The 21,636-nt window shown below is 42.8% G+C and overlaps 1 protein-coding gene and 1 pseudogene across 1 annotated transcript; both read left to right on the forward strand.

The window, feature by feature from the left end:
• On the forward strand, positions 1-5,024 carry LSM5 (LSM5 homolog, U6 small nuclear RNA and mRNA degradation associated). The gene is made up of 5 exons (XM_033088340.1): positions 1-325; positions 1,464-1,559; positions 1,870-1,897; positions 2,660-2,732; positions 4,046-5,024. Exons 1-5 carry the CDS (start codon positions 91-93, stop codon positions 4,076-4,078), a joined length of 465 nt encoding a protein of 154 aa, XP_032944231.1. The 5' UTR covers positions 1-90; the 3' UTR covers positions 4,079-5,024.
• An 8,111-nt stretch (positions 5,025-13,135) lies between these two features.
• On the forward strand, positions 13,136-19,751 carry LOC117012090 (ribose-phosphate pyrophosphokinase 2-like; annotated as a pseudogene).
• Positions 19,752-21,636: the final 1,885 nt, after the last annotated feature.

Raw genomic sequence — 21,636 nt, forward strand, 5'->3', positions numbered from 1 at the left:
GTTAGAGGAGGAATTTATTCACAAGGCTGGATATCTTTAACGTCTTTCGGAAACTTCTAGGGGAGAGTGGGTACCTGTCGAGACCACAGAATGTTCAGTGGACAGAAATATTTCTGCCCTGGAATAAAGGCGCTCCGCACGATCCTAGAGGACTGGCTCGTTCGCTTGCTCGGCCTCAGATTGGTCGAGCCTGCCCAGGCTGAGGGAAGAAAGCGGAACCGCGCTCTTTCAAATTCGCCGTCTCAACGTCGATGGACGCAGGCCACTTCCGGTGTAGCCATGGCGGCTAACGCTACCACTAACCCGTCGCAGCTGCTGCCTCTAGGTAATTGTCCAGTGGGAAGCGGGGACGGGGAGCTGAAGCTTAGTGTTGGGGGCCGAGGGTCTGCGGCCGACGGTTAGGAAAATGTGTCGGACCAACTGCTCTCCTCTCGGCGGCTTGCCTCTAGGCTCCAAGTCTGCGGTCCTAGGCCGCCCCTGTCTCTTCAGCGTGGTAGGGGTCCTTTAGGCAGGGACTGTGACTCCCCAAACCACACCGTCACCGGAAAAGGCCCCCACTTAGTGACTGCGTCGCCAGCCTCCTTTGCTGTGAGCTCGCCTCTGCAGTCGTGGGAAGCAGCCCCACTCACCTGGCGTTTAAGCTTCCCCGGTTAGACTCTCACGTATCTGGCGGGTCATTAAGAGAAGCACCGCGGTCTGGAATGAGCCTTAAAAGAGGAATCTGGAAACTAGCTCTATTTATCATTCATTCATTCAACAAACTGAGCAGCGGTACTATTCAACAAATTTAAATCACGGCCATTGCCTTCAAATAGCACCCAAACCAGTGCAGGATGTAGGATACTGGATAAAGAAGCATCATACCAAATAATAAGTCGGCTAAAAGAGCTGTTCAAGCCGCTATCAGAGTACAGAGGATAGACTTCTTTGGGTAAGGGAGGTAGTGACAAGAAGGAATCTCTGGCGAAGACAGTTATGCCTTTCTCTTCCTAATATGTTGTAACTGAGGAGTGATTGAGTTAGTGGATGTGGCTGTGATTGAAAATTTTTCCTTCATTTGACAAACTCTTTTTGAATGCCCAGCATATGATAGGCACTGTCTATTGGGATACAGTGATAAAGAAAAAAACACCACAGTTCCTGCATTCATGGAGCTTAGAGTCTCAAGGGGAAGTATATTATCTGATAATCTAAAATAATATAAAACCACAGCCATGATACATTGCTACAAAGGAAAAATAAGTGGAGAACAGGGAAAATTTTTCTTTTAATGTAATGACTGAACAGAGATACATACTATAAGATCTGAAGTTTTTGAATGAATATTTTTTTCTAGTTTATCTTTCACCATATGCAAGTAATAAGTGCCAATAGGCACACAAGTATTTGTTGAAGAAATGAATGGGTAAAATAATATTTTCCCTCTCCCCCTTTTTTTTCTTTAAAAAAATATATATCCATAGAGCTTGTGGACAAATGTATAGGATCAAGAATTCACATTGTGATGAAGAGTGATAAAGAAATTGTTGGCACGCTTCTGGGATTTGATGACTTTGTCAGTATCCTTTTGAAAGATGGTGGTGGTATGGGTTTTTCTTCAGTAGTTAAGAACAGAAGTAAGAACTACAGACAATCAGTACTTACTGATCATTATAATAAAACTTAATGTGTTCTCAGGGAAGCTGAGAACTTTATTATTTTCAGCTTATTATTTTAGTGGTGTGTGTACTGAAAGAAGATAAAGTTCCTACTAGTCACACACATTTTGAATTTGAGCCATTGTGTTAAACATTACAATTAAAACTGAACAAAAGCAGAAGCCACAGTAAATTTAACCTGATATATTTATTTCTTAACACCAAATTTCAGATATGGTACTGGAAGATGTCACTGAATTGTGAGTACTGTTAAAAATTGAAGTGTTTTTTATTTTTTGGGTGGAGTCTCCCCTTTTTTAATTTAAGGCAATTTTAGTACTATTGAGTCAGTAAAATGATGCATGAGAAAACATTTCCTGTTGGAATTACCTTAAAGATAGAAATTTTATTTACTGATGCTAAGCTACTAAAACTGGATTGGAAGTTTAGTATCTTAATGTAATTATTACTATGTTGCTAGGAAATTAGTAGAGACAAAGCTTGGAGGTAAAAGACATTAGGAATCTTGGGGCTCAGGTCAAATCAAGGAACTGATAGTAAAAGCATTTAGTGCTCTTAATCAAATTAATTGCTCTGCAAAATATGTATAGGATAAAATGTAAATGATGGCTCATTTATATTAATTATAAAAATCGCAACCAGTATCTCTGCTTTCAGAATTGAATTGATTACAGATTGGTTTAATGGATAGGAATCAGTGGTAAGTAATAGTAAAAAGAGTGAGGAGAATAAACATTTTATTTCGTATTTGATCTCCTTGGCAAGTTTCAGTTTCTTTTATGAAAGTCAGCTCTAGTGGATGTGGATCTTAGACCAACCAGTCCACTCTGTCACCTTGGGGAAGAATGTATATCACCAGTGGATAAACTTTGTCTCTGAAAACTGTTGATATAATTGCGTGACCTCATGTTTATTTATATACAGTAATAACCTTTTTAGGGATCAGAATGTTGGCTTTGATTATCTCTGTTTATCCTGACTCATTTTATCTATTCATTTAGTGAAATCACACCAGAAGGAAGAAGGATTACTAAATTAGACCAGATTTTACTAAATGGAAATAATATAACAATGGTAAGACACAGTAAAGCTGTTTTATTTTGATGTTAGACCATTTTTGTGGGGCAGGGATTACAGAACTAACTTGCTTGACTATATAAATAAATATTCTCCGCCCAATGGTGCTTAAGATGGGAAAGCGATGCTCCACTGTCAAGGCTGTAAAGCTGAGCTGTTGAAGATGACATTAGGCCTAAAGATCCGAGGTGTGATCACACAATACAGTGAATGTTTAAATAAAAAAAAATTTATAACAGTAAAAGATACATTGCCATTGATCCCTTTCAGAATACTCCCCTTCGCTTTGAACACACTTATCCCATTGTTCTTGCCACTTTCTGAAGCAGTTCTGGAAGTCCTCTTTCGTGAGGGTCTTTAGTTGCGCTGTCGTGGCTGCCTCGATGTCCTGAATCGATTTCCTTTCATGGTCCTTTTGACTTTGGGGAAGAGCCAGAAGTCTCATGGTGCCAGATCTGGTGAATAAGGACACAATGTAATGTTTTCACTTGACAGAAATTGCTGTACCAGAAGTGATGTGTGACGTGGAGCGTTTTCATGATGGAGGATGATTCACGGCACGCTTTAAAACACACCTTCTCTCAACTGTAGCTCACACTTGACTATGCCGAACAAGTTGAAACTTGTCATACCCTGTTACTAAGGTTCAACATGCCACTTCCCGTATGGAAGATCCCCGCCTTTCCATTGGATGGCACTCGGCAGCAGCATTCATCGTATTTTGTAATCACAACGGAAAGGCTTCGTGTCACACATCACTTCTGGTACGGCAGTTTCTGTCAAATAAAAACATTACGGTGTGTTCTCATCCACCTAATTCACCGGATCTGCCACCTGCGACTTCTGGCTCTTCCCCAAAGTCAATGACCATGACAGGTAAACATTTTGAATCGATTTAAAACAGCAAGGCAGCCACAACATCGCAACTAAAGACAGTCATGAAAGAGGATTTCCAGAACTGCTTCAGAAAGTAGCAAGAATGGTGGGATAAGTGTGTTTGAAGCAAGGGGGAGTATTTTGAAGGGGGATTAATGGCAATGTTGTCTTCTGTAATAAATTCTTTTATTTAAACATTCACTATATTTTTTGATCACACCTTATCAGTTTGCCTGTGCTTTTTAAATCTTTTACTAAGAATTATTGTTGAGACACTAAGTATTAAATAATGATGTTGGAATTGTAAACAGAGGTGCCATGGAGAAAATGGGAATGTGAGGGAGGGACAGAGCAAAAGTGTCAGCCAGGCACTCTCAGTAGGCCTTTTTAGATAATGTAGTGGTGGTGTTATTAAACGTTTTCCTCCTTTGCAGCTGGTTCCTGGAGGAGAAGGACCTGAAGTATGAATGGATTCCCTTGACTTATGCTAGATTCTGTTTTGTCTCATAATGACAACAAAATAGCAAATTTTTTTTAAACCTTTCAATGTTTGGATTCTGTGAAGCTAAGTTTCCCGTTAAAGGGGAATGCTTTGAAGAGGCATTGTAAATGCCATTTTTGTAAGTTAATCATGATTATCTTGGAAAAAAGAACCATTTGTTCTTTGAAGACTAAAATAAAGGTGTTTTTGGTTAATTGTCATTTTATTTATTATATTGCAATAGCCAGTGGAACAAAGCTTGCATTTTTGTCAATTGCTTTCTTGTCATTTTATGCCTGTTTGTTTCCTCATTTGCATGACCATTTGATTCTCAAACAAAAATTGTTCCAAACAAAATGACAGACTTTGAATTTGGACAGGTACATTTAAAAAACCTGAAACGATTACTTACACAGTTCAATTCAAGCTGTGATGCTTTGAAATGAGGATTTTTCTCCTGAACTCAAGCTGTTAACTCCTATTAAAAACAAACAAGCAAAATACACGGGTAGTAAGTATATACACATTGTGGAAGTGTAGATTAGTAAAAAGGAAAATGTACTTTGCTATATATCCTCCTATACTGTTCTCTGTACTCTCTTAGTACACATTGTTACAAAAACTTGGTCACCCTGAATATATTGTTTTGTAGCCTTCATTTATGACTTTTTTTGAATTTAAATGCCAAACATCTTTCTTTGTCAGCTGTTTCAGCAATTAATGTGTGCATAGTATTTCATTAAATGGATTTAGCATAACTTACTAGGTAGGTGCAAAAATAATTGTGGTTTTTGCAATTGTTAACCTTTTAAACCGTAATTACTTTTCCACCAACCTAATATTTAGCCTATTCTTATTATTGGCCATAGTAATCTAAATCTTTATACATTTTTATTTTTCTTCGAATAAATTCAGAAATGTGTAAGATCAAAGGGTATATATTGTCATGTTGCCAACAAAAAGTTTGTACCAACCTACAGTTTTGCCAGCAGTTACCATCATTACATACTTACCACCCTTTACATAGTACCGTTTACATACTTACCACTGTTGGCTATATTCTGTCTTCTCTCTGTGCCATTGTGATAGGCAAAACCTGGTATGTTAAAAATTTTCTGTATTGTGAACTCATTTTTTATTTTGTGAATTACTTATATGATGCTTTTACCATTGAGATGCTGGTCTTGTTTTTTACTAATTTGTAAGAATTCTTAATTGGTTCCTCTTGGTGATGTATTTTGCAGGTAAACCCCCCATTTTGTAGTTTGACTGTTAGTGGTACATTTTTCTTAGATAAATGACGTATTTTTATGTAGTCATGTTTGTCTTGTCATTTGTGGTTTTTGTCTATGGTACACATGGATTGGAAAGACCTTTGCTCTGATTATACATTTTTTGGTTACTTTATATTTCCTGTGTTTTATTTAAATCTTGAATCCATCTTCAATTTTAGTGTTTTCACATGACAAAGGGGCCCAACTTTATTTTCTAAAAACAAAGCACTAATTTGTTTTTGAGCACTAATGTTTTTATTTTTGTGGTGTAAATACTCCTAGCTTGGCTGACTTCAGGCTGCCGGGGTAACAGCCGGCAAACTTCCCAAAGGGTTAACAGTTGGTTCCCAGGAGCTGGCAGCCCGTTGCCCCACCCAGCTGCTTCGAACCCTTAGTGGGGGAGTGTTTTTCCCGCTATTGTGTCTTTCCTTTTGGGGGGAGGTTAAATGATGTAATGCCATCCCCTCGCCACCTTTTCACTAGCTACCCTGTGTGAGCGGGGTTCAGCTTTTACTTTTTTCCTCTTCGGAGCTCCTAGCCTGCCGGGAGCACGTGGTCTGAGCTCTAACGTGCTGTGAGTGGCAGAGGAGCCGAGCTCACTTCGGGAGGCTTGCCTGTGGTTGTCTCGTCCATGGCTAGGTGGCTGAGTTGACTTCTGGGGTTCAGGAATCGGAATTCCACTTGTGTACAGATAAACTGTGTCTCTTAATCTCGTCTTCGGCAGTAATAAAAAGGAGGGTATGATTATCTCATCTGCTTACACTTTGGTCATATCGCAGTTCATTTAGAGTATGTACTATTCTGAAAGGGGTTGTTTCTTAACCTCGGCCCTATGGACACTTTTGTCTGGATAATTCTTAGTCGTGTGGGTTGTCCTGTGCATAGTAGGGTGTTTGGCAGCATCCCTGGCCTCTACCCACTAGATGCCAGTAGCATCCTTCCTCTTCTTTCCTGCTCCCCCTCATAATGGTTGGTATTTGAGACTTCATGATAGACCGTGCTCTGGTTCTCCATGGCTTTAATGGGTAAGCCCAGTGGGTGAAAAGAACAAAAAGAATGGGAATGTAAGGGAGGAATGATTCTTTTCCACTTCTGGTGTTTTTTTCTACATGGAGGAGGAATAATGAGTCTAATAATGCACCTGGCCTCTCTTTGTTCCGTTTCCCTCTGCCCCGGGAGACATGGAGTGACTTACCTGATTAAATATGGGAAGAGGGAAATCGGGCATGTTTGTCTCAATTCCTTTTTTCCCTTGGGGTTGAGTTGCCTTCAGGGAGTATAAGTTTTGCTCTGCATTTTGCTGTAACTTTCATAGGGGTCTGCATGAAGACCTGGAGCAGCCTGGGGTGGTCCAGCAATACTTGTAGTTTTGTGGGTACATCTGAATAATTTGGGAGTTCCCTACTAAGAAGTTAACTGCAGTCCACAGATATAAGCAGCATCATCCACCTAGTGTCTGTCAGTAATGAAAGTGTTAACCCTTTTGCCTTTTTTCTCGATTGGTTCAGAACTCAATCATGGAAGAGGGGTGCTAATTTTTGGCCCCCTCAAGACTCCAACAGCGTTCCAGTCTCTGAAATACAACAACCTCCTTCACCTTCCTGACTCCTCCTGTCTCACCCTGCACATCTGTCCTGCACAGCCAGTAGAGGATTTGAATATTCAGCTAAATGCAGAATATGGTCATGTGACACTTTTGCTTTCAGACCTTTCAGTAACTTACCCTCCTACAGCAATGGCCCAAGTTCCTTAGCAGAATACCGTGAGGGATACCCATTGACCTTGTCTTGCCTGAGTAAAACAGAATGTGTGAGGCTGACTCTTCCCTCTCTTTGGATTTTTGGCTTCACTCCTGTCAGGCCCCTGTGGGAATACCCTTGTCTTTAAACTTTGCTTCATGTGGTTTACTTCTACTCAAACTTTAAGAGTAGGCTCAAGTGTCACCTTCTCCAGGAAGTCCTACAAGACTCCCCAACCTTCTGCCACTTCTCAGTGTTTATGCGTGACAAGTCATGGAAACATCAAAGTGCTTTTTCATTATACTGTCTTGAGTAGCTGCTCCCTTTAAAAAAAAAAAAAATCCTCAAGCAGTTCATGACATGCAAAGTCCTGGTTTCAAGGGAAACAAATCCTGTCACACTGTTGGAGCAGAAACTGGAGTCTGGGTCACTACTGACACCACCAGCATCACCGTCTGAATATCTTTAAAAAATTTTTTTATTCTATAAAGTGATATTAGGGATACTCAAGGATCTAGTTGAGTTTTGTGAACCACTTTATTATTATCAATGAATTAATCAATACAAATGGAGAAATGAACAAAGAAAAAGAGACCCACCACATATGGACCAGTGAAGACTGGTGGGAATGAGTCCTGGATGATGAGAATACATGTCTGACACTCAGGTGTGATCTGGAACACAATTAGGCTATTTTGTCTATTGAAACTCTACAGAGAGATGTTAGCAATACAGAGATACTCTCGTATTGCATTTACAGTCAAGTTTATTATTAATGGAATAATGACAAACTCGTTAAATATAAATAAATGTATAAAGAACAGTGAAGCATTGTTCAACTGTGAGCACGTGGTGAGGCAAAATATATTATTGATAAACATTGCAAAACTCTGATGCCCATTAAGATGTAAATGGATGAAGGAAGGTCTCACCTCTTTGTTTAAGGTCCTAAAGATTCTACTAAGGAATTTTGTTCTGGGTTTGTCTCAAGATTGAGGTTTTTCATTTGTTAAGGTAAAAATTATATATACTAAGAAAACAACCCTAAATACTGAATCAATGAAATGTAGAAAGCAAGGATTAATGGTGTTAGGTAATTATCTGAGTGTCTTAAGGGTTTGGCTGGCATGGTTGATTGACTCGGAGCCGTGATGAAACCGGACTCTGGCTGTTGGCAGGGACGCTCAGAGGCAGAAACTCAGGGAGCTCCCGCAGGGCCCCGTGCTGTGAGTCCCACTCACTGACATCTTGAAGTGGTGTGGCTGGTACTTGGTCTCCAGTCAGCCTGATGCCAAAAACCGTGCTTTGTCTACTCCATCGTGAGGAGTGTGAGGTCGTAAGGCTGGAAAACAGACTTAATCTACTTTCTGCAAAGTTACCCGGCTGCATCTTTGGTTATTAGACATTTTATTCTTGAATTTAATAAGAATAAATCATGTATGACATCATCTGGTCGCCAGAGGGCACTGTGGAACGGGCAGCTAGCTGCCAAAAGCCAAGGCTTTTTAGTTTGCTTCAGAACTTTCTTGGAAGAGTTCAAGAGGACGTGCCCACTCTACCAGAAAGCTGGACCCGGGCAATCCGAAGCTCCTCAGCCCCTCCTGTCCTTGAAATGCACATTCTGCCCACAGTAGGAACCATTTCAAGGATGCAGCCTTGAAAATGAGGTGGTGTTGAGACCACCTGGACGGGAAGATGTGACTGAACCCAGGTAAGGCTTCGATATAAGCATTTAAGATTCAGGCAGGTGGATACAGATTTACTCGTTTTGTGGTCGCCCAAGACATACCTTGTAAATTCTCTTGCTTATTAAACCTGCCACCTACTAATCTATAGAGTAGTAGCTCTGCCTCTTTCTTTGGTGTCTCCTTGCCCTCCATACATGGGGGCCAGTTTCAGATTCACTTGACAAGCTCCATAGGTTTCGTTTTGAACCAGCAAACCTGTATTTGAACTCAGGTTTCTGGTCTTCCACTCTGCTATACTTGTTGGATCATAGCACAAGGGCAGGTAAAGGTTGAATCTATACTATTTTATACTTTTTTTTGAAAAAGGAATCTTTTTCATATTTTGTGTGAGGTGCCTTTTTCGTAAAAAAACTGTAAGTATGTGAATGAAAACATGGGCTCTAGAATCAGACTTAACGTGGACTCTAATCCCAATCAATCATTTATTAATTGTGTAACTGTAGGAGGTTACTTAATGTCTCAGGCCTTAATTCTTTCATTTGTAAATTGGGAAAAATAACCACCTTTCAGGGTTGTAAAAATTAACAAAGATAATATATATAAAGCATTCAGTATAGTTTCAATTATAGTAAGTGCTCAAATAAATGGTGGTAGTTATTACTACTATTTAAAGAGCTGCCAGATCAACTTAATGGTTTTTCCATCACAGCAATTTCAACAATTCAAGCTACCTTTTACTTAATCCATACTATTTCCCTGAGAATTGAGTCCCTCGTCATCTTTGAATCTTCTGTCACAGAGTACATGCTTGGGCACGGGCTCAAATGATATTCATTGAATTAAGTGGTGACAGTAGAGTAGGAAGCTGTCTTTTGTCTCATAATTGCTGCCCTTGGGCACGAGCCCCTTATAGCGACCTTGTTATTTGTCATTGGTTTTCGCCAGCTTCTCTTGAGGGTAGTAAGAAATAAGAAGGACCTTATTTTCCGCTCTACTGAATTGCCTGGAGAGCATCTCTTGATTGCAGCTGGAAGTGTGACATTTAATTAGTGGAGACAACTGAGTCAGGCAAGAGATAGCCTGCCAGCAAGAGGGTGAGAAAAGCCTGGGGAAGAAGTGCTGCGCTCCGTCCGGGCAATTGGGCCCAGGTTTCTCCTAGATCCAGACCAAGGATTCACATCACCACAGGTGGAGATTGCCGAGGCTTAAGGGATTTTCCATAGTGACGGGAACCACAAATGAGCCCCGTTGACACCGACTTTTCTTCTATTCTACCTGACATTTATTTAGGAAAAGAAACGATGAGCTCCCGAGGTGAGGACCTCATCCAATGAAGCCTGGCCTCTTGCTGGCCTAGTGACAGGCTTGTGCTGAGATCTGTGCCTCAGATTACAGGAGCCAGGGTGTGATGAGCTGGAAAGGGCTTACAGCACCTCTAGGCCCAGTCCTGCTCCTTAGAGATGAGGATACCTAGGTCCAGAGAGGGGCCTCGACTTCTGAGGGACTCGGGCTGAGCTGGAACCAGTGCTTAGCTCATTGGAACCTGGTTCAGAACTCCCGGCTATGCCACGTGGCATTCATGACGGGGTGGTGATTATTGGCTTACCCTGAATGAAATCACTTGTGTCTGAGCCCCTGCACTTCCCCATATGTGTCCTAGAGATACGCTTTCCCAATTTATTTCCAAAGAGCCATCTTTTCTATACTAGGAGTGATGCCTCATCTGCCTCTGGGCCCCTGGTGCCTTGAAAAAGGCTATCAGCAGAAGGAGCCAAAGGGAGATCCGGAGGGGGGGCTTAGTTGGCCCTGGAGCTGGAAAGGAAGAGGGCCCAGGAAGGCATTTAAACAAAGCATGGCGGTGGGGTGGACCTGGCTTCTGATACCTGCTCTGTCATTTCTCATTGGTGTGACCTTGGAGACGGTACTTAACAACTCTTAGCCTTAGTGCCCTTCTCTGTAAGTGGGAATGATGATGTGTACTTTGGGATATACGTGTAAGAAGTAAATGAGATAATGTATGTGATAAACATATTACATAATATGTAAGATAATATATAAAAAATATATGAGATCTGGAAGCACCCCACCGTGCCTGACGTGCAGTAGGCGCCCCCCAGGTCAGTTTCCTCACTCCCTCCTGGAAACCACTGCAGTGCCCAGAATGCCTCGTCGTCTTCACGGAGCTCCCTCCCCTCAGGTCTCCTCCAGATGTGCAGGTTGCATGTTACAGTGCCAAAGGTCAAAGCAGTTAGTGTTTTGTTTTTAAGAACAAAAGGGGGAGATATTTATTGTTTCACATAATTTAACATTCCAGTTACTGGCAGGGCTAGATCCAGGCGTTCTAACGATGTCAGCAAGTACAGTCTGTCTGTGTCTTAGCTCTGCTCTCCTCTGTCACGTCCATTCTCAGTCAAGCTCTCCCCTGATGGAGGTAAGAGTGAGGATGCAAACTCACATTCTGTTGTCAGCAGAAGGCCGTGCCAAAAGAGCACCAATAAAAGTGACATTAAAATAATGTTTTGTAGGGGACCTTGGAAATCTGATCTTTGCCACCTCTTTCTGAGTGGTACCCAGGAGAAATATATGCCTAGGAGGTAGTAAGTACCTTTTCTTGCTTGGTTATGGTAGTGGAGATGGCTGCTTGTCCCCCAGTTTTGACTGTCTTCTTACATGGTTGCCCAGCCAACGACTACATTTCTAAGTCTCCCTTTCAGCAAAGTGGGGTCACGTAAGAATCATGCATAAGATTCTGGCCAAAGGGCTGTGAATGAAGTGATGAACTATGAGATGGACACTGCAGAGTAATAAGTAGTTCCCGGCAACTGTGAATGGAACTGCTGTCGCAGTACATGACCACCCAGCTGGCCGTTTGCATGACTGAGAAGTAAATGGTCCTGTTGGACCCACTTGGTTAAGTCTAACCAAGACTTAATGCAAAACACAGCATCCTAGTGAACTAGATTAGACCCTGCTGGAGTCCTTTTGCCCAGGCTAGACACTGTGTTGGGGCTAGATTCAGAGCAGGTTGAAGACAAGCCAGGTTTTTCTAAAGAAAAAGTGGCAACAGCTTTGCTGATGGTTCAGATGTATGTGGTCGCCAAAGCCCTTAGTGGGTGGTTCTCAGGAGCTGGGAATGGCTGCGTGAATGAACAAAGGTCATCTGGTGTTAATGTCAGCAATTCCTTCACATTTTCTTTTCCAACAAGCCTTTTAAGAGACCATTTTATTATAAAAATATTCAAACGTTCACAAAGCTGAATGTTTTGTGAAAGCTGAATTCAAACATTCAAACATTCACAAAAATATTCAATCCATTCCCAGAGTCAACAATGACCAATAGGCCATATTTACTCAATCTCTCTTTCATTCTCATCCCTCCCTTTTTCTCTCTGCCCTTCATCTCTTTTGTTCTTTTGGCTGCAGTCTTAAAGCAAGTCTTGGTCATTATGTCACTGCATCCTTAAATACTGTACACATTTCTTTAAAATAAGCATATTTTCTGACAACAATAATATTATCACCCTAATCAAATTAGAAATAACTTGGTAGTATTATGTAATAGTCTGTATTCAGATTTACCCAGTTGTCTCAAAACTGCCTTTTTACAGTGGGTTGTCTGAATTAGTTTCTAAACCAGGTCCATGCATTGTATTTGGTTGTTACACCAACAAACTTGTGATCAGAGCTGCTGTAACTACAGGATCTGAAGGTCATGATTATTATCACTCTGCCTATCCTTAGAGAGTGGCCAGCCAGAGTGAGGTCCAGAACAATGGGTCTAGAAGTCAGATAATCAAATCCACAGGTCTCATGCCACACATGTTGAACACCAATGACATGTCAGGTACTGTGTTAGGTACAGGACAAAGGGGACAGAGATCGGTAAGGAAAAAGAAGCTCGTGATTCGATGGAGGACACCAGCATGCCCTATTAGCTGTGGGGCACTACACAAATACGGAGTGGAAGGAGAGGGCTGGGAGCACAAAGGGAAGGGGAGAGGGATTGTACACCGTTCATCCCTGCTCCGCTTGCCATCTCTTCCCAGGTCAAACGGTATTCATTTCTGGCAAATTCCAAAATTCCATTTCTTAGGCCCCCTTTATCATTTCCCAATCTCTTTTCTTAGGCTGACCATGATAAAACCAAAATATAATGCTAAAATATTCCCATTCTTAAAAAACTCCAAACCCTTAATAAATTGCTTTGTACCTTTATGATTTTGATTATTTGTCTGGGCTATTGACACCCGCTAGCAAAGGGAACTCCTCACGTGGTGGCTTCAAAGCCAAACCCAGGTTGCAGCTTTGATGGGACTCTGAGGGGACCTCCTTAATAGCCCCGATGCCCTCAGGCAGGAGTGCGATGGTCAGATTCGGGTCAGGCTCTCCATCACCCGAGCAGTCGGACCCAGCCGTTTGTGAGTCAGCTGATAAAGCAGGCGGTCCGGAGTGTGGGAAATGCGTCCTCACATTCTCACTGGAGCTCTGAAGGGCAGGACAGAGTGGCGCAACTCTGCAGTGGGCAGAGGGAATACGAGGTGTGTAAAATCCTGCGCTTGGGGACTTGGCCTAGCTCATAGCCACCAGCTGAGTGGGCTTGAGTAGGTGACAGTGTGCTCGTTCCCTCGCGGCAGGCGCTGTTGTAAGCATGCTACTTCTCAACAACTGAGTGAGAGGGGATGTATTATTGTCCTCTGTGTCAAGATTCTCCAGAGAAACTGAACCAGTAGGAGATATCTATAGATCTATCTATCACTCAGTCATCATCTGTCTGTTGCAAGGAATTGATTTACACAGCTACGGGGGGTTGGCGAGTCCAAAGTCCGTAGGGCAAGCCTGCAGGTTTGGCAAGAGCTGATGTTGCTGGTGGTGGAATTTCTTCTTTCTCTGTGAAACCTTCCTCTGTCAAAGTTTTGGTTCTTAAGGCCTTTCAACTGATTGGATGAAACCCACCAACATTACTGAGGGTAATCTCCCTTGTTTAATGTCAACTGGTTGTAGCTATTAACCACAACTTCAAAACGTCTTCACAGCAACGCCTATATGAGTGTTTCATTAAAGAACTGGGTACTACAGCCTAGCCAAGTGGACACATAAAACTATCACACCCCCTTATAAAGCGGAGGAAACTGAGACAGAGTTAAGAACGCCCAAGGTCTGGGCGGCGATGTCACAGTCAGAATTCCAACGCCGGCTCCACAGCCGTGCCCTTCCCCACCTTGCTGCTCCACGTGCCCTTGCTGCTCCACGGCCTAACTGGTTGCAATCTCCAGATGTACAGATGAGGCTGATAATGCCTGCTTCTTTCTACTCAAGGATTCCTGTACTTATTTCTGTGCTTTTATTCTGTCTCATTGCAAATTGGATTTGAGGAGCCTCTGAGAAATCAACCAGACAAAAGTGTTTTGAAGAATATTCAGGGAAAGAAAAGGAAACCACATGACTGTACACCTGTACACAGCCAGACACAATGCCAGCATCTGCACATTTGTTGTCTAATTTAATACAAGAAAATGCAAATCCTTCCATCACCTGAACTTCCTTGCTCATATTCGTACCCTTGATGCTTTTCACGGGGCCCGGAGTAGACACCCATTAAATGCCTGTGAATCAATGGAATTATTGCCCCGTGGTGAAACATGAAGACGAGGCGATCGTTGGTGAGAGCTTCTGGGGCAGGGCAAAGGATTTTATGTGGGATCCAATATCTTCCAGGGGATGAAAGGTTAATCCCAGGTCATGTTGCCCTGGAGAGGGAAGGCGGCGTCTTCTCCAGACTCATTGGGGAAATCATCTGCAGGTGAACCTGCTAAAATTATCCACTTCCTTTGTGCAACACACTCCCCAGGCTGGAAAACTCTGCCACATACGTCACCTGGACTCTTTAAAACTTGCTCCTTGTGTAGGCCAAGTCTCTCCACTGAAACGGCACTGAGTTCCTGTAATCCCAGCCCTGGAGAGTGTTCCCCTGGAGGGAGGCACATGCGTATTTCTGCCCTGTGGCTGGCGCCACATCCATCCCTCCTTATATAAACGCAAAGCAGCAAAACTAGTCACCTGGCATGCAAGGGGTTTCATGATAAGTGGACGTGTATGAGGAGTGGTTTCCATGAAGTCAGGGTTCAGGTTCTGCTTCAGAATTAGTGAAACACATTGCGGCTGACAACCAGACTTATTTCACCCTAGCTCTGGGAGGGAAATGTTCTTCCTGAGGGGTGAAGAGGCACTGGCCTCTCTACGTGTCAGGAGGAGAGGGCGTGAGAGTTTGAGCTGACCTCACGTGGTTTGAGTCTTGACTGTCACTTCCTATCTATTAGAGACGGAGGTCTTTACCTCCCTCTCCCCAGGTCTCAGTTTCCATATGTATGTGTGTATATATATATATATATATATATATGTACATGTATATAGAATTGGGACCATATTATGTACATCATAGGGCTGCTTTGAATGTTGCCATGAGATCATATTTGTACAGAAGCTGGCCTGTGGTAGGGATCTAGTATACATTGGGTCATCCTTTCCTGAACCACTGCTGGGGCTTGGCCCAGTGCGCTGTGGGAAGCTACTACTCCTCTGATGCTGATTGAACCCAGATGAAATCTAGTTAAAAACTAGAAACATCTGAGGGGAGATTGTAGTTGAAGGGGTGGGTTTGGGGACTATAATAGCAGATGCTGTCAGTGCCTCTTGCATATCCCCTTGGCCCACCTGGAGGTCACTTGTAAGTCGAGCAGACAGTTTCCATGTCTCAGCAATGACCTTCTGCTTCAAGCACATGGTTCTCTGACCTGGTGAGCATGCGATGCTTGGAAATGCTGGGGGAATATGACCCCAGGAGTGACTCACAACTAATGGAGACGGGAGCTGAAGGATAAAAATCCCAGCTCTCTAGCTCCCTGGTATTTTGAGGTGTGTTCTACACAGTCTCTTGGAGGGGCCCCAGTTGTTCATAGCAGCAATGCAACTACTAGTGCATCCCGTCACACCCTCGAACACACTTCTCTGCTCCCTCACTTGCTTCCTGGGATGACCTCAAAAGGACTTGTCCCCAAATCATTTTCAGGATCCGCTTTTGTGGGAACGCCCAACCAAGAGAGAAACCATTTCCCTATTGCCTTCTGAGACGTAGGCCCTGCTCCTCCACCCTGGCCCAGCTTCTAGATATTCTCTTCCTCCTTTCTCATGAGCTCCTGCTCCATTTCACGACTCCTCTTTGTTTTTTGCTTTTTTTTTTTGGAAGGAGGGAAAGGCTTCAATCCTCATAATTGTGGAAAATGACAGTCTCTCTAATTCTCTGCTTCCCTGAGCTTGAACCGAGCCAAGGATGTCTCTCACCCAGAGACAAAGAAGGCACTTTCTTTGGCTTTGCCAACGTTCATTGCAGTTGTCAGAGTCCACTTATTATCTATAATAATAACTTGTGGGGTTCTTTATAAGAAACAGTTTTGCAAATGAAGGAGTCCTTTCCTTGGAATGAAAACTGTACAGTTTATTATACAAGCGAGCGTAACTATTGTAGTGGACACTTAGGATTGTTTTCCCAGGACCTCCTTTTTAGGCACTGCCTCTTTCCGTCCATGCAGTTAGAACAGAAGTTGCTATGTTAGTGCAGGGTGACTCCTAACCCCTGGCTTCAGCTGATTTGTCCACGGATTGGCATCTAACTCAAGCTCCACCCATGAGGCCCATTCTAAAGATTTTTGACTTGGGACCAAAGAGACCTTGAATTCGGTCTCTCTCCAGGAGCTGAAGCTGCGAGATGTAAATGTTTGTTGCTGTCAGCAGCCAAGTTTCCTGCTACGTGGAAAAAGCCAGTCTGAGTTGGAAAGAATGACATTAGTGTGCGAAGAGGAGCAGAGGTGAGTGATGGAGGGAGAGCCCGGGCCGCATTCATACTCCTGTCCCCATCACAGCCCAGCTGGATCCCTGGATATTCCCTCCAGTTAGAAGTTTAACCCTTTCTTGGTTGCTGAGAACCACCTAGTCCCACCACCTAATTAAATGGTGTTTCTGTTACTTGCAACCCAAAAGTCCTAACACAAAGATAAGCTTTAAATGCTTAAAACTATCTGTGGGGTCCCAGCATTGTCACCAGTACCTCCTAACTGAGGAATTGTTGGGAAACTATGGTGGGTACCTCTTCAATATCCATACCGCCCCACCACTGGGGAGCAGTCATGCTGTGGGGGGATTGTCTATAGCTCCAGGCAACGGTCTGAATTGTTTAAGGCAGTAGTGGTAATCGCAACCCTTTTGCAGTGACCGAGTCAGAAGCGAGCATGCGACTCAATTTTGGGATGTTGGCTGGGGGATTCTGGGAAGTTTATTCACTCCTGAGAGAGCTGCAGAAAGAACAGACGTGCTGTTCTTTCTCAAAGCTTTGTTACGTATGTGTGCTGTGAGGCTGGCACCTGCTGTAGCTGTATCCTTGCCAGTCTGAGGAGGAGGTCAAAGAAATGGAGATCGTGGCCAGCCTGGTGGCTCAGGCTGTTGGAGCTCCGTGCTCCTAACTCCAAAGGCTGCTGGTTCGATTCCCACATGGGCCAGTGGGCTCTCAACCACAAGGTTGCTGGTTCGATTCCTTGAGTCCCGCAAGGGATGGTGGGCTCGGCCCCCTGCAACTAAGATTGAAAATGGCACCTTGAGCTGAGCTGCCTCCCAGATGGCTCAGTTGGTTGGAGCACAGGCTTTCAACCACAAGGTTGCCAGTTTGATTCCCCGAGTCCTGCAAGGGATGGTGGGCAGCGACCCCTGCAACTAAAGATTGAACACGGCACCTTGAGCTGAGCTGCCGCTGAACTCCTGGATGGCTCGGTTGGAGCACGTCCTCTTAACCACAAGGTTGCAGGTTTGACTCCCGCAAGGAATGGTGGGCTGTGCTCCCTGCAACTAGCATGGCAACTGGACCTGGAGCTGAGCTGCGCCCTCCACAACTAAGACTGAAAAGACAACAACTTGACTTGGAAAAAAGTCCTGGAAGTACACACTGTTCCTCAATAAAGTCCTGTTCCCCTTTCCCAATAAAATCTTTAAAAAAAAGAAAGAAAAAAAAAGAGAAATGGAGATTGAACCATGCTACGTTCGGTCTTCCAGTTTAGTGGACCAATGCATTTCCTTATCGTAACTTAAGCTAATTTGGTTTGGATTTTTCTGTTGCATGGCTGTTGTTTTGCTGCTGAAAACATGCTATCCAATACAGAACTCTCAGTCAGTGAACCACAAGAATAATCTTGCTCAGATCAAGCCTTCTGTATCAGATTCTGTCACACCTCTATTTGTCCCATGTTTCATTCTACTGAGATTAATCTCAATAGCTGTTAAAGGCCTCGGACTCTGCTTTTGCATTTGTTTGCGATAAGCTCTTATTTTTACTCTGAGTTTTATCAATTGATTTCTTTGGTGGCTTATTTCCTCCAATATGCGTTGCAGAATGCTGAAGTGGTTTTGTTTTTGTGTCTCTGGGAATGGCTTTTATCTTTTGTTTGGCTAAGAAGTGCTCTCTCCATCGATGCTTTGTTTGGTGCCTATTCATCACAATAAACTTTCTGTGCTTGGTTGCTGTTGTCTCTGTGGCAAGGAGAGATGCTTTTGGAGGGGGGTCTTGGCACCCCTACCCCATTGCTTCACACCATGACACTTTGTGTAACCAACCGGTCTACATCCACTCTGGCAGGAGTAGCCCAGGACTCTTAGTGCACGGGCCATACAAGCCTTTTTTGTTTTAAAGGTTTTTTCTCCAATGATAGGAAAGGAGCCCAAAGTAACAGGGATGGGGAAATTACAATTGCTCAAGAAATCTCAAAAAGTTCTAATAGTAATTTTATAGTCTACACTCAAGTATTATCGGTGGTTTATTTTCTTTTTATGTTGTTCTTTCCTTGGTTCACATGGCAAGAGAATGATAGAGAGAGAGGTGAAGCAACATGTGGCAGAAATAAAAATATCTCTTTCAGAGCTGGGCCAGCAGGAGACCTGCCTCCCCGGCCCCTCCTCCACTTCCGTCATCAGGGACAGTTCTTTCCTGCTCCTGCTGTCACTGCCTTGAGCATCCCCTGGCTCCTCCAATATGGTGCTGTTCTGTGGCAGCTCATGGCAGGACCTGTCCCCGGAAAGTGGTGGACAGACTGGGGCTGTAGCTGGGCAGGCTGATCACTAAGAAGTTCAGCAACCAGGAGAGCGAGTAGAGGTCAGTGAGCGTGTGAGAGGCCAAGCTTCTATACCATACAGAGTATAGGACACCCTGATGGAGCTTGTTGGTATGATCAGTGGCGCAAAGGCACGTGGTCCTCCAGAGTGAGGGCGGGACTCCTGCTTCCCATGCGCCTGACGAGAGCAAAATGACAAGAGTCATGCTGCAGTTTCTGGAAAACTTATGGCCAGTCTGCTTACAGCAGCCGGGGCAGATCACATCATCACTATGGCTCCGCACGCTGCTCAGACGCAGGCCTTCTTCAGTATTCCGTGGGTGACTTCCATGCAGAACCTGCCGTCCTCCAGTGGGTCCGAGAGAATATTCCAGGCCGAGGAACTGTCATTGACAGACAGACTGAACATGGAGTTTGCCTTGCTTCACTGAGAGAGAAGGAGAGCCATGGGGTGGGTAGGATGATTCTGGTTGATGATGTTCAATATCCGGTGGCCGTCCTCATGGATGACATGAATGACGCTTGTGGCAGAAAAATGCTGTGCTACACACAGCCGCGCTGTGCCAGAGCCATTAAAGTTTATGCCATTTTTACTCATGGAATCTTCTCTGGGGCAGCTATTTCCAGAAATAGGAATTCTGCCTCTGAGGCTCTCAGTGTCACAAACACCGCTCCTGAGAAGATGCAACACTGGTCTAAGATTCAAGTTGTTGACATTTCCGTGATTTTGCTGAGGCGGACCAAAGAGCGCACAACAGCAAACCTGTCTCTTGTTCAGCCACAATCCTCTGTAGCGCCAGGATGCTATGATTTCAGACATTATACTCCGAATTAAAAAACACACAAAGTGTAGAATGATGAATATTTAAGCATCAGATCTCTGTTTTAACCTTGGAACGTATCTTTATGGTATTAGGAGACAATGCATAGGGTTACGGGACTGTTTGTTTTGTTTGTAATTGAACTTGTCTTGAATGAGAAATGTCTATGTTATGTTGCCTTGTAGTGACAGATAACTTTTACCTTTGTTCTTCTGGTACTTTGAGGCCATAATCATATAATTTGCATATGTAATTTCCTTTGTGGAAATTCATAGTTTACATATTTCTGAGGTTGTCAAAGATAACTTCCTATTAAAGTGCTTTGGGAACCACTTTACATGTGATAATATGATGGACATTTGGGTAAAGCCCTACATGGAATTAGCCCTTTTCTTTTGGGTCAACATTAGAAAATTATGAAATGCCTTGAATGTTGACTTTCAGGGTTCAGATAAACTAGCTATTTTACTTAATTGGAACTAAGCTCTACTTAGCTAAACATAGCCAGCGACCCATTTATTTTCTGATGTAACTTAGACAAATCAGGTACAATGTAATTATACGTAAATGCAGTTTTATGAATTGCCTCTCTCCATCTGGGTATCACCATGACTTTTCAACTACCACTTCTGAAAACATGGTAACTACCCATGCTTACTTGAACTTCTAAGTCTTAAAAATCAAGTTGTGTCCAGTAATAGAACTACCTTCTTTAAAGTTATCATGAAATTGATGAGCAAATTGTGACTGCCTTAGTGAGTTGCAAATTGAAGTTGGAAGATGTACAGTGCTTCCTAGTTTTTTGAGATACATTCTAATATATCCTTTCATTTTGTTCTTTTATATTTTATTTTTAGCTTCTACCTTTCATTTTTTTCCTCCACAATTTTATGTTTTGGATTTCCCTCAAAATAAACACTGTCTTAGATCCATTAGAACTTATCCAGTCTGATTCTTTAATTTGCTTCTTGATATAAGAAATAGATGAGCTTGTTATGAGTGCCTCCAAATGCACATTTAACCCTTTTCTTGGTTTCTTTCTGTATTTGTTTATTTCATTCATATTAAATATGCTTTTGCCTTTTGTATTCTAAAGTAGCAAGTCTCTCAGACGAATGATTGTTTTAACTACAGATTTTATCTGAAAAATATAGGTAGAAGAATATTAAGAAAAAAGTACCAATACCTAAATCTTAATTATTTCGTTAGGATAATGTTCAAAGATTTTCAAAAGTGACGGTGGGGAAAAACTCACTCAGGATTATGTTACCCACGAGCTGACAGTTTACGACAGTCAGAAGTGAGATGCCGTGCTGCCGAGACAGCTGAAGAGAAGGGTTGGACTGTATACTGGGGGTGCCAACAAATGTATACACATGACTTGTATTCATCTTTTGTTATCAATATATATGGAGTATTACAATTTTAATAGTTTTTTCCTTTCTTAAAATGTATATATATATTTTTTGGTACCCTCTGTATATGTATTGGCTGGACAACCAACCTGAATAATTCACATCAAAAAGAGAGGTGGGGAATGGATAAACAAATTATGGTACATCTATACATGGGAATATTATGCAGCCATAAAAGGACTGAAGTACTGATATACTCTACTGAACAAACCTTGAAAACATTATAAGTAAAAGAAACCAGACACAAAAACGTCACATATACAATTGTACGAGTACTGTTATATGATGTACCCAGAATACACTAATCTATAGAGACAGAAAGCAGATTAGCGGTTACCAGGGACTGTGGGTAGGGGAGAATGAAGAGTGACTACCTAATGGGTACAGGATGCTCTTAGTGGGTGATGGAAAAGTTTTGAACCTAGAGAGCGCGTAGTTGTACAGCATTGTGAATACACT

Source organism: Rhinolophus ferrumequinum, chromosome 20 (assembly GCF_004115265.2).
Source record: "Rhinolophus ferrumequinum isolate MPI-CBG mRhiFer1 chromosome 20, mRhiFer1_v1.p, whole genome shotgun sequence".
Taxonomy (NCBI): domain Eukaryota; kingdom Metazoa; phylum Chordata; class Mammalia; order Chiroptera; family Rhinolophidae; genus Rhinolophus; species Rhinolophus ferrumequinum.